The following is a 22,124-nucleotide window of genomic DNA, read 5'->3' as shown; positions in this document are numbered from 1 at the left end:
ATCTATCTTTTATTTATTTGAATTAATTAATTATTTTTAATTTAAAGTTTTTCCAATTCAGGGACCGTTTGGCCTGGCCAATCCACCTAACCTGGACATCTTTGGGTTGTGTGGGGGGCTGAGACCCACGCGGACACTGGGAGAATGTGCAAACTCCACATGGACAGTGACCCAGAGCTGGGATTCGAACCCGGGACCTCGGTGCAGTGAGGCTTTCCCGTACCAGCCTCCCCGAACAGACGCCGGAATGTGGCGACTAGGGGCTTTTCACAGTAACTTCATTTGAAGCCTACTCGTGACAATAAGCGATTGTCATTTTTTTTCCCCATTTCATTTCATTTAGAGCAATAGAGCAATAATCGTCATGGTCACCATCAGGGAGATTAACTTTCAATTCCGGATTTTATTAATTGGAGTTAAATTCCAACAGCCTCAGTGGGGTCTGAAGCTAATCCTCCAGAACTATCACCTGGAACTTTGAGCTCTTCGCCTACCGGCACCTCCCATTTTGCCATCTTTACAATTCTTTCTCCCAACTTCTGTCTTGATTTTTTGGAAAAGTGCCGAAATATTATGCTGCCAATCTCTCTGAGGGAGGGGATTGGCCCCTTGAATTATTTCGCTCATAATTTTGAAAACCTCAACCGGAACCTCTTTGCTCTCATGAGAAGTGTCCCGGTTTCCAGAGGTTCGTATTCCTGGGATCATCGCTCGGAATCTCTCCTGCAACTTCTCAAAGGCCTAGGCTATTTCTTTCCAATTTAAATTCTCAAAACTGTTCAGAATCAATCTCGGAAGCATAATCTGGCTCACTGCCCCCAGGTGAAATCAAAGCAGATGAAGGATAGAATTCCTGCAGTGCAGAAGGTGGCCACTCGGCCCATCGAGTCTGCACCTACCCTCCGAAAGAGCACCCTTACCGAGGCCCACTCCCCCGACTTATCCCCGTGACCCCACTTAACCCACACATCGGGAGGAAACCGGAGCACCCCGAGGAAATCCACGCAGACGGGGGGGGGGGGGGGGGGGGGGGGAGAACGTGCAGACTCCGCAGAGACAGCGACCCAAGGCTGGAATCGAACCCGGGACCCTGGACTTGCGAGGCAGCAGTGCTAATCGCTGTGCCACCGTGTTGATGGAACTGCGACTCTTGGCGTAGCTGAATGTCCCACCCACGCTGGGCCACGAGACAGCAATACCTATTTCAAATGGCTCTAGCTTCCAGCATAGATCGGCAGGTGTGGCTGGAGCTCACCTTGATGCTTGCCGGTCTTCCCTTTGATGTTCTGTCTCCTCGTGATACTGTCTCGCAGCTTCTTCAGGTTTTCCTAGAACAGGAAGATACCGTTAGATTTCTCATGGCCCATCTGCTCTGTTACTCTGCGAGATCCTCTGGAGGAGAACGTCATGGACCAAATAAAACAGTTTATGGCACCTGTGCTTTTTGGATTGGATTGGATTGGATTGGATTGGATTTGTTTATTGTCATGTGTACCGAGGTACAGTGAAAAGTATTTTTCTGCAAGCAGCTCAACAGATTTAGAACAGTACAGCACAGAACAGGCCCTTCGGCCCTCGATGTTGTGCCGAGCAATGATCACCCTACTCAAACTCACGTATCCACCCTATACCCGTAACCCAACAACTCCCCCTTAACCTTACTTTTTAGGACACTACGGGCAATTTAGCATGGCCAATCCACCTAACCCGCACATCTTTGGACTGTGGGAGGAAACCGGAGCACCCGGAGGAAACCCATGCACACACGGGGAGGACGTGCAGACTCCGCACAGACAGTGACCCAGCCGAGAACTGAACCTGGGACCCTGGAGCTGTGAAGCATTGATGCTAACCACTATGCTACCGTGCTGCCCTTCATTCAATGATCTGAATGATCATTCAGAACATGGGAAGAAAAGGGAATTAAACAGAATTCAAGAAAATACATGAGAATACATAATAGGGCAACACAATATATACAATGTGCTACATAAGCATTTTATGGAGATGGCGGGAATATTGTTATGAATAAGAAGATTTTGTGGTCGGGCGAGGGAGCATCTCAAACTATAATGTGTCTGCTTTTGCCCCCTTTTTCTTTAATAAACTTTATTGTCACAAATAGGCTTACGTTAACACTGCAACGAAGTTACTGTGAAAAGCCCCCATCAGTCATGGGATGGGAGTGTCACTGACCAATTTGGTATTTATTTCTCATTCCTCATTGCCCTTGATGAGGTGATGGAGGCCACCATTTTGGATATGACGATGTGGCTGGTTTGGTCATTTCAGAGACAAGCAGAGAGTCAATCCCAGTTACGTAGAGGCCGGATCTGGTGAAGGTGGAAGATTTCCCACCGTAAAGGACAGTGGTGAAACAGACGGTGCGTGGGTTTCCTCCGGGTGCTCCGGAGTTCCCTCCCACCGTCCAAAGAATTGCAGGTTAGGTGGATTGGCCAGGCTAAATTGACATTAGTGTCCAAAAGATTAGGTGGGGTGACTGGGAAAAAGTGGAGGTGTGTGCTCTTTCCAAGGACCGTGCAGACTCGATGGGCCAAATGGCCTCCTTCGCACTGTAAATTCTATGAAGTTGGGGGGTTTAATGATCATTCCAGCAGTTTCCTGGTCGTTATTATTGGGACTGGTTTCCTTATCCCAGATATTATTTAATTAATTGAATTTAAATTCCCCAGTTTCATTGTCTCCTCTCTTCACATCGTCAGGCTTGGCGTCTGAAGCACTTAGAACATAGAACAGTACAGCACAGAACAGGCCCTCAATGTTGTGCCGAGCCATGATCACCCTACTCAAACCCACATATCCACCCTATACCCGTAACCCAACAACCCCCTCCCCTTAACCTTACTTTTATTAGGACACTACGGGCAATTTAGCATGGCCAATCCACCTAACCCGCACATCTTTGGACTGTGGGAGGAAACCGGAGCACCCGGAGGAAACCCACGCACACAGGGGGAGGACGTGCAGACTCCACACAGACAGTGACCCAGCCGGGAATCGAACCTGGGACCCTGGAGCTGTGAAGCATTTATGCTAACCACCATGCTACCCTAATTTAGTCCATTCATATTGAAAGCAGGAGGGAGAAACATTCAGGGCCCATATTTAGGAGAGTAGGTGAACTGGATAAGGTCCACAGTAGAGTGGATTATACATAGAATCATAGAATTTACAGTGCAGAAGGAGGCCATTCGGCCCATCGAGTCTGCACCGGCCCTTCGAAAGAGCACCATACTTAAGCCCACGCCTCGACCCTATCACAGTAACCCCACCTAACCTTTTTGGACACTAAGGGGCAATTCAGCACGGCCAATCCACCTCACCTGCACGTCCTTGGACTGTGGGAGGAAACCGGAGCACCCGGAGGAAACCCACGCAGACACGGGGAGAACGTGCAGACTCCGCACAGGCAGTGACCCAAGCCGGGAATCGAACCCAGGGCCCCGGAGCTCTGAAGCAACAGTGCTAACCACTGTGTTGCCGTGCCGCCATACACGGTCCAGGCATGGATGATTATTGTCCAATCAATCCTCTCCTCTTCCCTTCATTGCAGCTCCAGTGAATGAATACAAAAGAGGAATTTAAACCCCCCGTCCCTGACCCCCGCTCCTGGCTTCGATAATCCTATTGGATTGGGAGCGATGGGGAGGTGGGGGGGGGGGGGTGTTCTGCGAATGTTGGAAATTAACCAGTTCAAACCGGAGTGCGAACTACCTGCTGGAATCGGAATGACTCCGATCTGCGTTTCTGGTTCAGTTGCCATTCTTTAAACTGCAGGAGAGCCTCATCCACGGTGATCATTTCCAACTTCACTTGCTCCTGCAGGGTGATGAGCTGCCTCTGACCAGGGGTCTTCATCCCTGCAAACGGGTCATAGTCGCTGGAGGGAACTCGAGACAGCAGCTGCTTGGAGCGGGGTGGAATCTCTGGAATGAAAAAAAACATCAAACTCAGGGTGCCAGTGTTCCACATGATCTGATCTCCCCTCCAGCCACTGCCTCTCCCACTCCTCATCTTCACAGCCTGATACCTTCTCGCTCAGTTGGGCTCCCATTAACACATTCTAATTACAATAGCGATCTTTGGTCGTGCCACGAGTAGGCTTACATTAACACGGCAATGAAGTTACTGTGAAAAGCCCCCAGTTGCCACATTCCGGCGCCTGTTCGGGTACACAGAGGGAGAATTCAGAATGTCCAATCCACCCAAGAAGCGCTTATTTTGAGACGTGTATGAGGAAACCGGAGGAAACCCACGCAGACACGGGGCGAAGGTGCAGGCTCCGCACAGGCAGTGACCCAAGACGGCATTGAACCCGGGAGCCTGGCGCGGTGAAGCAACAGTGCTAACCGCTGTGCTACCGTGCCCACCCATTGATAAGCCTCCTGGGCCAGATGGCATTTACCCCAGAATACGGAGGGAAAGCAGGGAGGAAATTGCTGGGGCCTTAACTGTGCTAACCACTGTGCTACCTTCTGCTCATTCACCTTTTGCCACGATTAACACTCTTCATCCACAGATGCTGCCTGACCTACTGAGCTTCTCAATAGTTAACCATTTTTATTCCATTCAGTCTGGAGAGTTGTAAGCAAATCACCCTGAAACCCAAGGGGATCCTCCTCAGCAGCACAGTGAGCGACTGGAATTTCAGGCTCTAGTTCCCATTTGCTCATTGCTTTGATTATTCCAGATTGCCGGGAGGCGAGTGTGGATTGCGAGGCGAGCGGCTGCATTTCCCACTGACCCAGGTTTTCCCCCATTGGCTGAGGTTCTTCCCAGGCTCCTTTGGGGGCTGCATTTGTGTAGAGGGGACGCAGCGAGCGGCCCAACCTTTTCTCCAGGGCCACCCCGCCAGGCAAAACTGTCGAGAAACCAATGAGGTTAACCACGAGAAGTAAATGAAACTGTCCTGGGTGTGGTGGGGGGGGGGGGGGGCGCGATGTGGGGGGGGGAGGAATGCAGGTGTTGGAGTGATTCTCTGGATTGCTCCGGGCACCGCACTCCCATCGAGACCCCCGACAGGTGAAAGACCCTAGCAACAGCAAACCCCGCCCACCAACCAAACCTCCCCAATCCTGGGATTACCGTGATGCCAACCTCCAGGCTGGGTAGTCTAGAACATAGAATAGATTACATAGAATTACATAGAATTTACAGTGCAGGAGGAGGCCATTCGGCCCATCGAGTCTGCACCGGCTCTTGGAAAGAGCATCCTACCCAAGGTCAACACCTCCACCCTATCCCCATAACCCAGTAACTCTACCCAACACTAAGGGCAATTTTGGACACTAAGGGCAATTTAGCATGGCCAATCCACCTAACCTGCACATCTTTGGACTGTGGGAGAAACCGGAGCACCCGGAGGAAACCCACGCACACACGGGGAGAACGTGCAGACTCCGCACAGACAGTGACCCAGTGGGGAATCGAACCTGGGACCCTGGAGCTGTGAAGCGATTGTGCTATCCACAATGCCACCGTGCTGCCCTGGGGGCACAATTCCAGGGGCAGGGGGTCGATCATTTCTTCGTTGAAAGGCCTGTGAATCTTTGGATTTCTTCACCCCAGAGGTTGTGGTTACTCCATTGTTGATATAAAAGCTCAGCCGAGCCAAGAAGGTAGGCTAAACAATATTTAATTGGTTAAAATAAAGTACAGGCGACAATGTGGCTCACAACTCAAAGGTCGGGACCACCGCAATTGGCTGCCCAGTCGGGGCCGGGTTATAAAGGGCGAATTTACAAGTCCCAGGTGGATAGGGGAACTCATATTCTACAACCCGGGTTGTCCCCCGTGATTCTGGGGAGGATTATTATAGTTGAATATATTTAAAGCTGGAAGAGACAGACCTTTGGTCCCTCAGGAAATTAAGGGATATGGGGAACGGCTGGGACAATGGAGTTAAATCCTAAGGTCAGCCATGATCGTACTGAATTGTGGAAAAGCTGGATAGGTTGTATGGTCTACCTCTGCTCTGAATTTCTTCAGATCTGATCTCTCCACATGAAATTGGTGAATAGCCGATCGGGGAGTGCACAAGTTACAATCTGCTGGGACTGTGTCAGAGGCTCCCGGATTGCCGTCTGCTCCCATTATGGGCTGTCAACACTTAGACGCCCCTGGAGATTCCGGGCACCTCCACCTCCAACCATCCCTCCCCCCATCCTCGCCATTGGTCACATGACACATTTATCCTTGCGGAACCCACCTTCCCAGGGCCTATCAGAAAGCACAAACACGCTTGATTATCTGACTGATTGATGATTGGTCCTACGCTCTTATGATTAGTTAGTGTCTAAAGAAAATGACAAGGATCAACCACACATCTTTATGTCCCCGAGACCTTTCTCCTGGGCTGCTTGATGCAGTGACTTGCAGAATAGCTTCTGTAATTACTGAAGGTTCCAGATAAATTCTCGACTGTTGGTAACCAAATCCCCACTGGGGCTAAAACTGTCCCTCACGACTCCTCACAATCTCCCATTCTTGCTCAAGCTTTAGCTGGGCCTGACATCATCCAGGACAAAGCAGTCCGTTTGACTGGCACCCCTTCCACAAACCTACACTCCCTCCACTCCCAATGCACAACGGCAGCCGTGCGTACCATCTAGAAGGTCCACTGCAGGAACTCACCAAGGCTCCTTAGGCAGCACCTTCCAATCTAGAAGGCCAAGGGCGGCAGATACCTGGGAACATCAGCACCCATTTCCAAGTCACTCACCTTCCTGACTTGGAAATAGGGCAGCATGGCAGCACAGTGGGTAGCATTGTTGCTTCACAGCGCCAGGGTCCCAGGTTCGATTCCCGGCTCGAGTCACTGTGCAGAGTCTGCATGTTCTCCTTGCCCCTGCATGGGTTTCATCCGGGTGCTCCGGTTTCCCCTCACAAGTCCTGAACGATGTGCTTGTCAGGTGAATTGGACATTCGGAATTCTCCCCTCTGTGTACCCAAACAGGTGCCGGAATGTGGCGACTAGGGGCTTTTCACAGTAAATTCATTGCAGTGTTAATGTAAGCCGACTTCTGACAATAAAGATCATTATTATTATTACAGATCGGCCGTTCCTTCACTGTCGCTAGGCCAAAATCCTGGAACTCCCCCCCCCTAACAGCACTGTGGGTGTACCTACACCACAAAGACTGCCACGGTTCAAGAAGGCAGCTTACCACCACCTTCTCAAGGGAAACAGAGAATGGGCAACAAATGGTGGCCTAATTGGCTGTGCCCACATCTCATGAATGTCATCTCATCTCATCTCATGAGCCTATAATCTCCTCCTGCCTGGCCTACCTCGGACAGTCTTGCAGTTTTAACCCATGGTTGATATCATCGGTCCCGTCTTATCTCACCTTCCCTTCTACTCGTTGCAGCCTTTTCTCTTCCTCGAAGCTTCTGAATGAAACAGAAGAGAAACTTGCAGCTCTGTGAGGTGGGAGGAATGACTGGTTACGTACCTGGGCAAGACAATCTACTTGGGGCAGTGTGCAACGCTGTAATGTAAAGGTTCTCCGCTCTCGTCTTCTCTTGACTGCAGAACACTGAAGCAAATAGAAATGTAAACAGCAATATTCTTTCCAACGGTCAGCTCTTTCCCAGTGATGCTCTTAAATAAGCAGTTTGCAGTGATCGAGTGGATCCCTGGCCAGTGCCAGCAGCCTATTGCCCCTGTGTTCATCACCGCCAAACCCAGCACGGTCCCCGTGCCCCAGAACATCTCTGGTGTTCTTGTCCTCTTCGTTGTACAAATGTTACACAATTTGGGCAGCACGGTAGCATTGTGGATAGCACAATCGCTTCACAGCTCCAGGGTCCCAGGTTCGATTCCGGCTTGGGTCACTGTCTGTGCGGAGTCTGCACATCCTTCCCGTGTCTGTGTGGGTTTCCTCCGGGGGCTCCGGTTTCCTCCCACAGTCCAAAGATGTGCAGGTTAGGTGGATTGGCCATGATAAATTGCCCTTAGTGTCCAAAATTGCCCTCAGTGTTGGGTGGGGTTACTGGGTTATGGGGATAGGGTGGAGGTGTTGACCTTGGGTAGGGTGCTCTTTCCAAGAGCCGGTGCAGACTCGATGGGCCGAATGGCCTCCTTCGGCACTGTAAATTCTATGAATTGGTCCACCAATCAAACAGCTGTGTGATGGTCACCGTTTCCAGTCAAGGGAACTGGTCACAGATGTCCATTGAATCAGTCAGGACCTGTTCAATTTTGTCCAGTGAATCAGTCAGGACCTGTTCAATTTTGTCCAGTGAATCAGTCAGGACCTGTTCAATTTTGTGGAAATATACTGGGTGGGATTCTCCATTTCTGAGACTAAGTGTTGACCCTGGGGGAGGATTTGTGAACTTTCATGACAGCACAACTGGTGCCGAAGCTGGACCGATTCAGGGACTGCAGAGGGGCCAGCACCGGTGCCACGTGGATTACAATCGATTCCAATGGGAAACGGTGCCTGATTGGCCGGGTCCGTGATTGACACTCGGGAGGCTGACAAGCTGCAGTGAGAACATGTCCTCACTGAACATCTGTGACCAGTTCTCTTGACTGGAAACGGTGACCATCGCACAACTGTTTGGTGGAACATTTGTACAACGAAAAGAACAACACGTCACTCCCCACACGCACCATCCCAGCCAACAAGATGGCACTGGTTGCACTGGAGCGCGCCCATGCAGCTGATGTCGGCTGGGGCCAGAGGGCACCTAGGGGGGTGCCCGAGGGGGTCACCTAGACGACCCGTGGCCCCAAGTTCACAGTGGGCAGTCAGCGGAGTGCGCAGCTGTACGGCTGCCTTGCCGACTGCGGCAATGGTGTTCTGTGCCCGTCCATCCCGATCCCGCAGCCCACCTTCTGGCCACCCCCCCGTCCTGGCAGAAGCCCCCCCCCCCCACCCTGGCCAGTGGCACAACTACCAGCAAACTATGGCGATGGTGGATACTGTCCGTAACCCCTCTCTCTCTCCCTCAACGGCGCCACCACACTATTTTCATGATTTTTAAAAGCACAAATGAACCGCGCCGTCGTGAATTCGCCCCAGTGGAGGCGGAGCATCGTGGAGACCCCGGAGAATACCGGGCTGGGCCCACTAATGATATGCAAACGAGGGCGGCACGGTGGCGCAGTGGGTTAGCCCTGCTGCCTATGGCGCTGAGGACCCGGGTTCGAATCCCAGCCCTGGGTCACTGTCCGTGTGGAGTTTGCACATTCTCCCCGTGTCTGCGTGGGTTTCACCCCCACAACCCAAAAATGTGCAGAGTAGGTGGATTGGCCATGCTAAATTGCCCCTCAATTGGAAAAAATTATTGGCTAATCTAAATTTTAAAAAAAAAATTTGATTTTGCATTGAACCCGTCAACTAACTATGGCCATCAGGAATTTTCTTCAGCAAATACTTCTGGAGTCGGTGAAATCATTGTTTGATTCTTTTTTTTTCCAGGGGCCAATCCACCTAGTCTGTACATCTTTGGGTTAGAACATAGAACATAGAACAGTACAGCACAGAACAGGCCCTTCGGCCCTCGATGTTGTGCCGAACAATGATCACCCCACTCAAACCCACGTATCCACCCTATACCCGTATACCCGTAACCCAAACCCCCCCCCCCCCTTAACCTTACATTTTACACTATGGGCAATTTAGCATGGCCAATCCACCTAACCCGCACATCTTTGGACTGTGGGAGGAAACCGGAGCACCCGGAGGAAACCCACGCACACACGGGGAGGACGTGCAGACTCCGCACAGACAGTGACCCAGCCGGGAATCGAACCTGGGACCCTGGAGCTGTGAAGCATTTATGCTAACCACATTGCTACCGTGCTGCCCACTTTGGGTTGTGGGGCCGAAACCCACGGGGAGAATGTGCAAACTTCACACGGACAGCGATCCAGAGCCGGGATTGAACCTGGGACCTCGGCGCCGTGAGGCAGCAGTGCTAACCCACTGTGTCACCGTGCGGCCCGCAATCATTGTTTTTGGCACGAGGCCTGATTTGGGTGGTCGGGTGCATTTTTAGCTCATTTTCACGGGTGGACTGCTTGAAGCTAAAACTTGGACATTTCTGGAGAAAAGGACTGAAAGTGATTTAGTTGAGGTAAACTGCTCAAGTCCTTCTTAAAAAGGATTTACAGGAAGATGTGGGATTGGGCGGCGTTGCCAGATGTTATATGTAGTTAGGTGAGTTGGCCATGCTAAGATTGACCCGTAGTGCCAATGGATGTGGATGTTAGGTGAAGGTACGGGGATGGGTTGAGGGAATGGGTTCAGGTAGGGTTCTCTTCCCATCGTTGCAGCCTCGATGGGCCAAATGGCCTCCTTCTGCCCTCGTGGGGCTCCTAAGAAATGCTGCTCTCTCACTCACACCCCACGAACGAATTGTTTTTTTCTTTTAAAAACTCCGCCCAAGAGGGTGGTCGATCAGATTCTACAGTAACTTACACAAGGGAAGGGGATCAATATTAGAAAATGAAAAATTTCCAGGGCTGAGGGTAGAGGGGAATAGGATTCTTGGGAATGCCCACCTGGAGGTTCTCCTCCAAGTCACTGACCACCCCGACTTGGAAATTAAATCGCCGTTCCTTCACTGTCGTTGGATCGAAATCCTGGAATTCCCTCCCTAACAGCACAGTGGGTGCACCTAGACCACATGGACTGCAGCGGTTCAAGAAGGCGACTCACCACCATGTTCTTGAATGCAAATAGGGATGGGCGGTGTTGGAACCAACAATTCTACGGACACGTGCTTGTAGGATTAGAATAGCGGTTTTAATATACTTACAACAGAGCCAGCCTGTTAACCGTTCAACTTTCGGTGAACTGGCCGGCTGACCCTGTGGCACGGATCTTTATACAGCAGCTGCGGGGGAGGAGTCCTGGGCGGAGCCAAGGGAGGAGCCCAGTACAAACTCTCGAGTACTCCTAGAGCTACTCCCCCTGGTGGTCAGGTAGTGCAACTGCACTTACAATATTGATACATATATATACAGATTATAATACCGTGTGAATCTCATTCACCACAGGCGGCAAATGCTGGTCCAGCCAGGAATTAAACAGAGGCCGGAATTCTCTGGATTATTTTCCCACCGGAGGCGCACTCTTGCCTGTGGGTTTCCCGGCGGCCCGGGGAGGCTTCACAAAGAGAGAATCCCGCCGCCTGCGAATGGCACGCCGTTGAGCAACACGGGGCTGGGGGACTCGGGAACCCAGCCCTCACAGAGCTAGTACGCACACGAACGGCCTCCTTCTCGCCCGACTTTTATCGTTAAAATTGAAAACTGCTCTTGAAACAGGACGCGATGAAAAATAAGAGAGCAAGTTAAAAATAGTCACTGCTGAAATAGTCTTGTCGGCTTTCTCGCATCACTGTACCCGCTGGGCCATGGGTCATCGATCTCGCTCGACGTGCCCTGGTGCGGTTCAAAACAAACCCAACGTCTTTCGGAAACAGGAAACCGAGCTGAAGTGTGATATTTCAGTGAAATGAAAACTGTCGCTCGCACAATGAACAGAACAGCGTTCGACAAATGCCAGCAGACCGAGGAAAGGAAGCAGCCGCCCAGGCGGGTGACCAGGGCTGCCGCGCAGATGTCGACCGACAAGTTTTTCCATTCAGGTTTCTAGAAGTAGAAACGCGAGAGAGGAAATATGGAGGCCACGGTTTCCAGTGGACACGGAGACGATCGGCAAAGAAATCAGCACGCTGAGGCCAAAAGCTGTTTACACACAACGAGCTGTGTGATCTGCAGGGAGAGAGTAGTGCAGAGCCACTGGGACAGAGAGGGGAACTGGAACTGATTCTTCGGGTGGCGCAAGTGGTTAGCACCGCTGCCTCACGGCGCCAGGACCCAGGTTCGATTCCGACCTCGGGTGACGGTCTGTGCGGAGTCTGCACGTTCTCCCCGTGTGTGCGTGGGTTTCCTCCGGGTGCTCCGGTTTCCTCCCACAGTCCAAAGATGTGCAGGTTAAGTGGATTGTCCACGCTAAATTGCCCCCGAGTGTCCAAGGATGTGCAGGTTAGGTGGATGGGCTACGCTAATTTGGCGTTACGGGAATAGGGCAGGGGCGTGGACCTGGGTAGGGTGCCCGTTCGGAGGGTCGTGCAGACTCGATGGGCCTTCTGCACTGTAGGGATTCTATGATTCTCCTTCCGTGAGTTGGCACAGGCATGCACGAGGGGCTGAATGGCCTCCACCTGTCTGCAAGGTTCTATTGCACAAAACAGATGATGAAAGTAATTTGATAAGTGGAATTGGATTGGCTCAGAGTAGAGTGACTTACCCACCCTTTGGCTCACATGCTGACTGGCTCTGGCGAGCAAAGCGTGAACTCATGAGCAGTCAAACCCTCGGGACCGGCTTGGACCAACTGTTGGGTGAGTTCTGGTGGCACCTAATCCGATTTGTTGGTGAATGATGACATGAGGTGCCAAAAAAGGAAAATGAGCACAAAGAAATGAGCCAAAGTGAGCTGGGGTCAGGCGGAGAAGGGTTAAGGGAGTTGGGCTGTGCTCTGAGCACAGGGGACAATCCATTGTGAGCCAGTCAAAGTTAGGAAGGCAAGTGACCGAGGAGAGCCGGCGAGAGGTTGAAACAGGAGAGATACAACAGCTGTAGATTAAGTGAATTGAAATGGACACTCCACATGGGTTCAAGAGGTAACTAAATGAACTTTTGGAGGGTAGGATAGAAAAGCACAATATTATTTCAATCAGGAGAGATTCATAGAATCTCCACAGTGCAGAAGGACAGCACGGTAGCATGGTGGTTAGCATAAATGCTTCACAGCTCCAGGGTCCCAGGTTCGATTCCCGGCTGGGTCACTGTCTGTGTGGAGTCTGCACGTCCTCCCCCTGTGTGCGTGGGTTTCCTCCGGGTGCTCCGGTTTCCTCCCACAGTCCAAAGATGTGCGGGTTAGGTGGATTGGCCATGCTAAATTGCCCGTAGTGTCCTAATAGAAGTAAGGTTAAGGGGCGGGTTGTTGGGTTACGGGTATAGGGTGGATACGTGGGTTTGAGTAGGGTGATCATGGCTCGGCACAACATTGAGGGCCGAAGGGCCTGTTCTGTGCTGTACTGTTCTATGTTCTATGTTCAATGTATTCGGCCCATCAAGACTGCACCAACCCTTCGAAAGAGCGCCCTACCCATGTCCAGCCCGCCCTAGCCCCCGTAACCTCATAACCTAACCTGCACATCCGTGGACAGTAAAGGGCAATTTAGCATGGCCGCCCATCTTTTGGAATAGCCTAGTGATAGAAACTGGACAGCATGGACAAGCTGGGCCGAAGGGCCTGTTTCCCTGCTGTAAACATCTATGACATCTTTGGACTGTGGGAGGAAACCGGAGCACCCGGAGGAAATCCAGGCAGACACGGGGAGAACGTGCAGACTCCACACGGGCGATCACCCGAGGCCGGAATTGAACCGGGGTCGCTGGCGCTGGGAGGCAGCAGTGCTAACCACTGCGCCGCCCTGGAATGCTGCTGTCCAGCGGGATCTGGATGTCCTTGTATGTGAATCACAATATGTTAACATGCGGCTACAGCTTGTAATGAGAAAGGCGAGTGGAGTGTTGGCCTTTACTCTGAAGGGGAGTCTGTGCAGGGCATTGGTAAGGCCACAGTTAGAATGCTGCGTACAGCTGGGTGTCAATGCATCAGCAATTGCAATAAATGGGCAATCCCATTGCTAAAGACAGGCAATAAGCAGTGGATCATCTTGAAATGGACACACTTTGATTTTGTTCGGTGTAGTGTCCCTTTAATACATTTTCCATTGGTCGCTCAGTTCAGTTAATTTAGTTTGATTGGTTTAAACAGAATAGTATAAATGAACCCAACTGGAACTGCGCGTGTGTGTGTGTGTGTGTGTGTGTGTGTGTGAGTGTGTGAGGGGGGGGGGGGGGGGGGGGGGGGGGGGGGGGGGGGGGGGGGGGGGGGTCCATTCTGCTGAGTTGTTCTGAGAATAAACTTGCTTTTCTTTTAATCAAGGGGCAATTTGGTGCGGCCAGACCACCTAGCCTGCCCATCTTTTTTGGGGTTGTGGGGGTGAGACCCACGCCGACACAGGGAGAATGTGCAAACTCCACACGGACAGTGGCCCGGGGGCTGGGATCGAACCCGGGTCCTCAGCGCAGCGAGGCAGCAGTGCTAACCACTGCGCCGCCCAGAATAAACTTGTTTAAGGTAAAAGACGAGCTTTAGACTTATTCCTTCGCCGTGTACTATTACTGGATGAGCAGAGGGTGAACATTAAGACTTGGTGATTAGTTGCGGTAAGATAGGGTTTCTGTCTCTACCCTCGGAAGGGAAAGACAAACACTGCTGCTGGCAAACACAAGGGGGTGTAGTTTTAGGGGGAGGGGCAGAAGATTGCGAGGGGATTTGAGGAAAGTAAATTTCACTCAGAGGGTGGTGAGAATCAGGAATACGCAGCCTGGGGAGGTAGTGGAGGCCGGAAACCTCAACACCTTTAAAAAGCACTTGAATGAAAATGAAATTAAATGAAAATCGCTTATTGTCACGAGTAGGCTTCAATGAAGTTGCTGTGAAAAGCCCCTAGTCGCCACATTCCGGCGCCTGTCCGGGGAGGCTGGTACGGGAATCGAACCGTGCTGCTGGCCTGCTTTAAAAGCCAGCGATTTAGCTCAGTGAGCTAAACCAGCCCCTTGGGTGAGCCCTTGAAACATTCAAGGATCTGGGACAAGTGCTGATAAATGGGATTAGCCCAAGATTAGGGGTAGTTATCGTCAGTGTAGGCTCGATGGGCCGAAGGGCCTTTCCTGCACTGGACGACTCTATGACTCTGCCAAATTTAAATGAAGGACAATATAAAATGTCAGGCTTTGATTCTCCACTAAGTTTCTCACAAGTGTCGCCAAATGAGCGATGGAAAACTGAAGTTGGGATGTGGATATTGGGTTACTTCCACACCCAAAAAGAAGCACGTGATGGTTTTGGCTTTAACGTTATCAGCGTGGAGTGCAAAATGAGGAGTGAGGTGTTTTCAGAGTGAAATGTGAATGATTTGGACAATGAAGGAGGGACTGTTCCAGATTCTGGATATATTCAACAACAAGGATAACGTATTGGAAGCCTTTGATAGATTAACGAGAACAGATGATCAGTCCATGGAGGATTAATATCACGGATTTGATCATTGGTATAAGAGACTGAAGAGATTTGAACTTGACATTCTGGAGTTGGTATTGGCATTTAAATTACTCGGTTCTTCCCACATTTGTATATTCGTCAGCTGCGTAACTTTATAAAGTCTTTTCTTTTTGGTGCTTTTCAAATGGACAATTGCTGAGCTTAACAAGCTAGCAATGCATTCTGCACCATTGCAAAATGAAAACCTCAAACACCTGGAGCGTGGGTGTGAGTAGACCAAACCTTTTTATTTGACCTTACCTCGAGTTTGCTGTGGAAGTCATTCAGAGCGGACTGGAACTCGCTAAGTGTAAGGGTTGGGGAAAATACGTCACTGTTTATAAACGGGGAAATCAGAATTTAAAAAAAAAAAACACCTTTCTGTTTTCGGATGGGTCACGAGAGGAGAAATCAGAGCTGTTTAAATTAAAACTCCTCCTGTCTGGAACATCGAATTGACTGCTGACCAATTTCTAGGAAGACAGATATTTGCTGCTGCTTTCCTATTCGAAACAGGCAACTCAAGTGATGGCGGACTCGACGATGGCCAAGTTTCGAAATCGACAAAACATTAAAAGTAGATTCCAGTACAAAGTATTGCTGGGCATCTGAAGGTGATGTAATTTCAACCAATTTCAGTCGAGATGAAAAGATACTTAAAGCTGAGAAATGCTCAGGGAATGGTTGATCGGTGTGATTACACAATGTATTGCCCACAGCGAAAGAGTCAAGTTTTTGAAATGACTCATAAAGCAGAGAATCCGGAGGTTGAATGCGACAGTGGAGATTGCCACAATGGAATTGTGTTGGTCACTGAGAGTTTGAATCCACTGATGAGTATTTTGATGGCTGATTCATTTAACTGGGCAGTTTTAGATAGTGGGTTGCACTTCCTGTGTGTGTGGGGTGAACTGATTTAACTGGATGAGGCAGATTGGCGGACGGTCAAGATACATGAACGGTGTTCAAAAGGCACCTCGACAATTACGTGGATAGGGTGGGTATACAGGCATACGTCGCCAGGAAGTGCTGAGGGCTTTGGCCAAGGATTCTCCGTTCCCGCAGCTGGCCATCTCCGTACCGTCGGGAAACCCGCACCCGTGGGCGCGCTGCCGGCGAAGTGGAGGATCCCGCAGATGCTTTCCAGTGACCGGCCTCTCTTGTGAAGTAGATCTTAAGGAGCAGATCTGACGGAATCAATGACAGGAGTGACAATGAAGCAACAATCCAGAAAATGTCTGTCGCATCCCAATAAACTGGGTCAAATCCTCCCTGAAAAGAGGATCCAGTTTCCGAGGAAGAAACGGATCAATTGAGAAGTTTGGACAGTTGAACCGGTTGGGTATTCAGACTGGGCCTGACGCTAGTTATAACGTTCTGGAGCTGAGGCCGATGGTGAAGTTCGGAGAGCAAACAAGCCATTAAAGAAATTGAATTTAGAGAAATGCAGACTTAATTTTCCATCCAATAGACTGACAGACATTCCATACAAAGGGAAAGGTGGGACACGTCTACCCATAGAGTGCCCTGTGTGCCCCGAAAGTGACACTGCCAAAAGGCTCGCAAAAAAATCAATGTTAGAAAGAAGGGAGATTTGTAAGAAACATTGGGTTGACACAGTCACCAATTATCAGACTGTTTCAAGAAAACAAATGCCTGCTCCAAGGAATTGCCAAATGTATCGGAAGACAGTTATACCACCGACCCTGATGGAATTCGAGTCAAGAATCTCAGGGCATTGCCCTAAGTTTGTGGTTTTAACCAGTTCAGTGACCTACACCACTAGGCCAGAGGAGGAACCAGGGCGTCTTACATTACAATAACAAATGAAACACTAATTTTTGATTTGTAATTGCGCGTGTCTATCTATGAATGTGGGATCTATAGGGGGCGACTTACTGGAATGGGAACGGGGGGGGGGATTTACTCAGATGGGAACAGAGTCCCGTAACGCACACGATTTTAGCTGGCTGTTTCCTCACGTTTGGAGCAGCGAGCAACACCGCGCTATCGAACGGCCATTTGGGTAGATAGGGGGCCTCAGCAGGGAACGCGCAGCCGCACTTAGTTCCATCTCCTGCACTGATAAACTCGGCTCACTAGAAATCCTCAATGCTGGATGTGATTGGGACGCCATTTTTAAATGGCATCCCAAGATCTCAACCCCACTCGCAAACATCTTGAGCACTGGGTCCAGTTCTGGTCAGTCTGTACCTTCAGCACTGGGTCCAGTTAGTTCTGGTCAGACCGATATTAAGCCAATGTTGGGTCTGTGTTACGAGGAGGCCTGGGTTTTTCAGTCTGAGGGAGGTGCTGGTGGTTTTGAGGTCTCTAAGATTGATAAGGCTATCAGAAATAAAACAACAATTACTCCAAACAAACTTTGGGAGGAAGACAAGTGGACACAGGTTCGACAAATAAAAGGTAATTTCAGGACTGATATTGGATGATTTCCCTTCACACAATGTATAATCGACACCAGAAACAGCAGAGTGGAAACGCTGGAATTATTGAACAAACAACTGGAATGTGAGATAGAACATAGAACACTACATAGAACACTACAGTGCAGTACGGGCCCTTCGGCCCTCGATGTTGCGCCGACCTGTGAAACCATCTGAAGCCTATCTGACCTACACTATTCCATTTTCATCCATATGTCTATCCAGTGACCACTTCAATGCCCTTAAAGTTGGCGAGTCTACTACTGTTGCAGGCAGGGCGTTCCACACCCCTACTACTCTCTGAGTAAAGAACCTACCTCTGATATCTGTCCTATATCTATCACCACTCAATTTAAAGCTATGTCCCCTCATGTTGGTCATCACATCCGAGGAAAAACACTCTCACTGTCCACCCTATCTAACCCTCTGACTATCTTATATGTCTCTATTAAGTCACCTCTCAGCCTTCTCCTCTCTAACGAAAACAACCTCAAGTCCCTGAGCCTTTCCTCGTAAGACCTTCCCTCCATACCAGGCAACATCCTAGTAAATCTCCTCTGAACCCTTTCCAAAGCTTCCACATCCTTCCTATAATGTGGTGACCAGAACTGCACGCAGTACTCCAGGAGCGGCCGCACCAGAGTTATGTACAGCTGCAGCATGACCTTGTGGCTCCGAAACTCAATCCCCCTGCTTATAAAGGCTAGCACACCACATGCCTTCTTAACAGCCCTATTAACCTGGGTGGCAACTTTCAGGGATTTATGTACCTGGATGCCGAGATCTCTCTGTTCATCTACACTACCAAGAATCTTGCCATTAGCCCAGTACTCTGCATTCCTGTTACTCCTTCCAAAGTGAACCACCTCACGCTTTTCCGCATTAAACTCCATCTGCCACCTCTCAGCCCAGCTCTGCAGCTTATCTATGTCCCTCTGTATCCTATAACATCCTTCAGCACTATCCACAACTCCACCGACCTTCGTGTCATCTGCAAATTTACTAACCCATCCTTCTACACCCTCTTCCAGGTCATTTATAAAAATGACAAACAGCAGTGGCCCCAAAACAGATCCTTGCGGTACACCACTTGTAACTGAACTCCAGGATGAACATTTGCCATCAACCACCACCCTCTGTCTTCTTTCAGCTAGCCAATTACTGATCCAAACCGCTAAATCACCTTCAATTCCATACTTCCTTATTTTCTGCAATAGCCTACCGTGGGGAACCTTATCAAACGCCTTACTGAAATCCATATACACCACATCAACAGCTTTACCCTCATCCACCTGTTTGGTCACCTTATCAAAAAACTCAATAAGGTTTGTGAGGCATGACCTACCCTTCACAAAACCGTGGTGCGGGAATGTTCGAGATAAGAGGGGTTAAGATGTGGCCTTCCTCATCTGTATGAAACTTCCATAGCTCCTTCCTTTGCTCACCTTTAGAAATATAGGGTTTCATGTCATCAACATTAGGAGCAGCATGATGCCGAGGGACAGGAAGTGGTGGTCTACTCGAAATCTCTTGTGCATACTCATCATCGTTCACGGTATCGTACACATCCTCCTCTTCTGCTTCATGAGGATCATCGCACGCCACAGATATGTCATTAATCCCTGTAACAACAATTGTTCAGATGCAAGATCAATAATGCTTCAGACACCCTGAACCAAACTCTGGTTTAGTGGAAAATCGAATCACCTGATGTTGCTATAAAACACCTTACGTAACACGTAACACGGGCCTCACGGTAGCATGGTGGTTAGCATCAATGCTTCACAGCTCCAGGGTCCCAGGTTCGATTCCCGGCTGGGTCACTGTCTGTGTGGAGTCTGCACATCCTCCCCCTGTGTGCGTAGGTTTCCTCCGGGTGCTCCGGTTTCCTCCCACAGTCCAAAGATGTGCGGGTTAGGTGGATTGGCCATGCTAAATTGCCCGTAGTGTAAGGTTAATGGGGGGATTGTTGGGTTACGGGTATACGGGTTACGTGGGTTTAAGTAGGGTGATCATTGCTCGGCACAACATCGAGGGCCGAAGGGCCTGTTCTGTGCTGTACTGTTCTATAAAACCTTGAGTATAAAAATTGGCAAGTCATGTTGCAGCTGTATAGAACCTTAGTTAGGCCACACTTGGAGTAGAGTGTTCAATTCTGGTTGCCACACTACCAGAAGGATGTGGAGGCTTCAGAGAGGATGCAGAAGGGATTGACCAGGATGTTGCCTGGTATGGGGGGCATTAGCTACGAGGAGAGGTTGAATAAACTCAGTTTGTTCTCACTGGAACGACAGAGGTTGAGGGGCGACCTGATAGAAGTCTACAAAATTATGAGGGGCATAGACAGAGTGGATGGTCAGAGACTTTCCCAGGGTGGAGGGGTCAATTACTAGGGGGCATAGGTTTAAGGTGCGAGGGGCAAAGTTTAGAGGAGATGTACGAGGTAAGGTTTTTACACAGAGGGTAGTGGGTGCCTGGAACTCGCTGCCGGAGGAGGTGGTGGAAGCAGGAACGATAGTGACGTTTAAGGGGCATCTTGACAAATACATGAATAGGATGGGAATAGAGGGATACGGACCCCAAAAGTGTAGAAGATTTTAGTTTAGATGGGCAGCATGGTCGGCGCAGGCTTGGAGGGCTGAAGGGCCTGTTCCTGTGCTGTACTTTCCTTTGTTCTTTTGTGGGTCTGAGCCCAGGGAGATCCCAGGATTAACCCACTCCCTGGAGGTACATTTAGAGTGGGTGCTGTTGGGATAAGGAGCAGAGAGACATCAGTCGGAGCTTGCGATCCTCCATTGTGAAACCTTTCAGGGAAGCACTGCCACTTGACCCATCGTCTGGGCTCTGTGGAAGTGAACCAGCCAGCATGGTGGCAGAATTTTACCCAGAGCGAGCGCATGCCTTCAGGAAGAGAGACAAGAAAACAAGACCCACCTTGAAGAAACTTTCTCAGCATGTTATCAGTGGTTGAAGTGTAAGGGTCAGGGGCTTGTTCAGCTGCGTGCGCCATTCCAGTTATTTTAGACATGGATTCATCTGCAATAATATAATAATAATAATCTTTATTAGTGTCACACGTAGGCTTACATTAACATTTCAATGAAGTTACTGTGAAAAGCCCCTAGTCGCCACGTGCCGGCACCTGTTCGGGTACACAGAGGGAGAATTCAGAATGTCCAAATTACCTAGCAAGCACGGACCCGGGCCCTCGGGAGGCCATATTCGGGGTGTCGGACCAACCGGGGTTGGAAACGGGCACGGAGGCAGATGTTGTAGCCTTCGCCTCGTTGATCGCCCGAAGGCGGATCCTGATGGGTTGGAGAGCAACCTCTCCACCATGTGCCCTGGCCGGGGGGGGGGGGGGGGGGGGGGAGACCTGCTGGAATTCTTGACACTTGAGAAGGTCAAATTCGAACTGAGGGGAAGGATGGAGGGGTTCTACAATTCATGGGCGTTATTCATCATGCACTATTGAGAATTGGATCACATCGAACATTAGCGGGGTTGGGGGCTGGGAGGGTTGGGGGGAGGGGTACTGTATTTGTCAATGGCGACTATGGGCAATTCCAAATTCCTTTTTGTCATTTGTTTATGTTAACATGCGGGCTGCTGTTTGGGGTTTGGTGGGAGGATGGGATCGTTGTTATTGATATGGGGATTGACATTCCATTCGTCACTGATTATTGTTTATTGTTGGGTGTAAATATTTTTTAAAACCCAACAAGCACGTATTTCGGGACTTGTGGGAGGAAACCAGAGCACCCGGAGGAAACCCACGCAGACACAGGGAGAACATGTAGACTCCACACAGTGACCCAGGCCGGGATTTCAACCTGGGACCCTGGAGTGCTACCCACTGTGCTACCGTGCCCACCAAGCAAAGGCAGGAATTCGCGAGACGAGGAACAGGGAGAGAGAGGAGTTGAACACGTGACTACAGGGATGGTGCAGGAGGGAGGGTTTCAGATACCTGGATAATTGGGGCTCATTCTGGGGTAGGTGGGACCTCTACAAACGGGATGGTCTTCACCTGGACCAGAGGGGTACCAATATCCTGCGGGGGAAATTTGCTAATGCTCTTCGGGAGGGTTTAAACTAGTTCAGCAGGGAATTGGGAACCTGAATTGTAACTCCAGTACACAAGAAGCTGAGAGTAGTGAGGTCATGAGTAAGGTTTCAAAGTTGCAGGAGTGTACCGGCTGGCAGGAAAGTGGTTTAAAAGTGTGTCTACTTCAATGCCAGGAGCATCCGGACTAAGGTGGGTCGACTTGAGGCATGGGTTGGTAGCTGGGACTTCGATGTTGTGGCCATTTCGGAGACATGGATAGAGCGGGGACAGGAATGGTTGTTGCAGGTGCCGGGGTTTAGATATTTCAGTAAGTTCAGGGAAGGTGGTAAACGAGGGGGAGGGGGTAAATGAGGAGGAGGGGTGGCATTGTTAGTCAAGGACAGTATTAGGGTGGCAGAAAGGACGTTTGATGAGGACTCGTCTACTGAGGTGGTATGGGCTGAGGTT

At 50.1% G+C, this 22,124-nt stretch overlaps 1 protein-coding gene across 1 annotated transcript in view; it reads right to left on the bottom strand.

Moving 5' to 3' along the window:
* The window catches only part of pik3ap1 (phosphoinositide-3-kinase adaptor protein 1), a 184,939-nt gene that overhangs the window by 15,968 nt on the left and 146,847 nt on the right, over positions 1-22,124 (bottom strand). Inside the window, exons 8-12 of the mRNA XM_038783277.1 lie at positions 20,543-20,644; positions 19,054-19,230; positions 7,476-7,559; positions 3,736-3,947; positions 1,256-1,328 (exon numbers count right to left, since the gene is read on the bottom strand). Of these exons, the coding sequence (XP_038639205.1) occupies positions 1,256-1,328; positions 3,736-3,947; positions 7,476-7,559; positions 19,054-19,230; positions 20,543-20,644 (648 nt within the window). The remainder of the gene's footprint in view (positions 1-1,255; positions 1,329-3,735; positions 3,948-7,475; positions 7,560-19,053; positions 19,231-20,542; positions 20,645-22,124) is intronic.

The sequence above is a fragment of the Scyliorhinus canicula genome, chromosome 22 (genome assembly GCF_902713615.1).
Source record: "Scyliorhinus canicula chromosome 22, sScyCan1.1, whole genome shotgun sequence".
In the NCBI taxonomy this organism is placed as follows: domain Eukaryota; kingdom Metazoa; phylum Chordata; class Chondrichthyes; order Carcharhiniformes; family Scyliorhinidae; genus Scyliorhinus; species Scyliorhinus canicula.
Note: the sequence above shows the minus strand (reverse complement) of the source record. Positions and strands in the feature narration are given on the sequence as shown.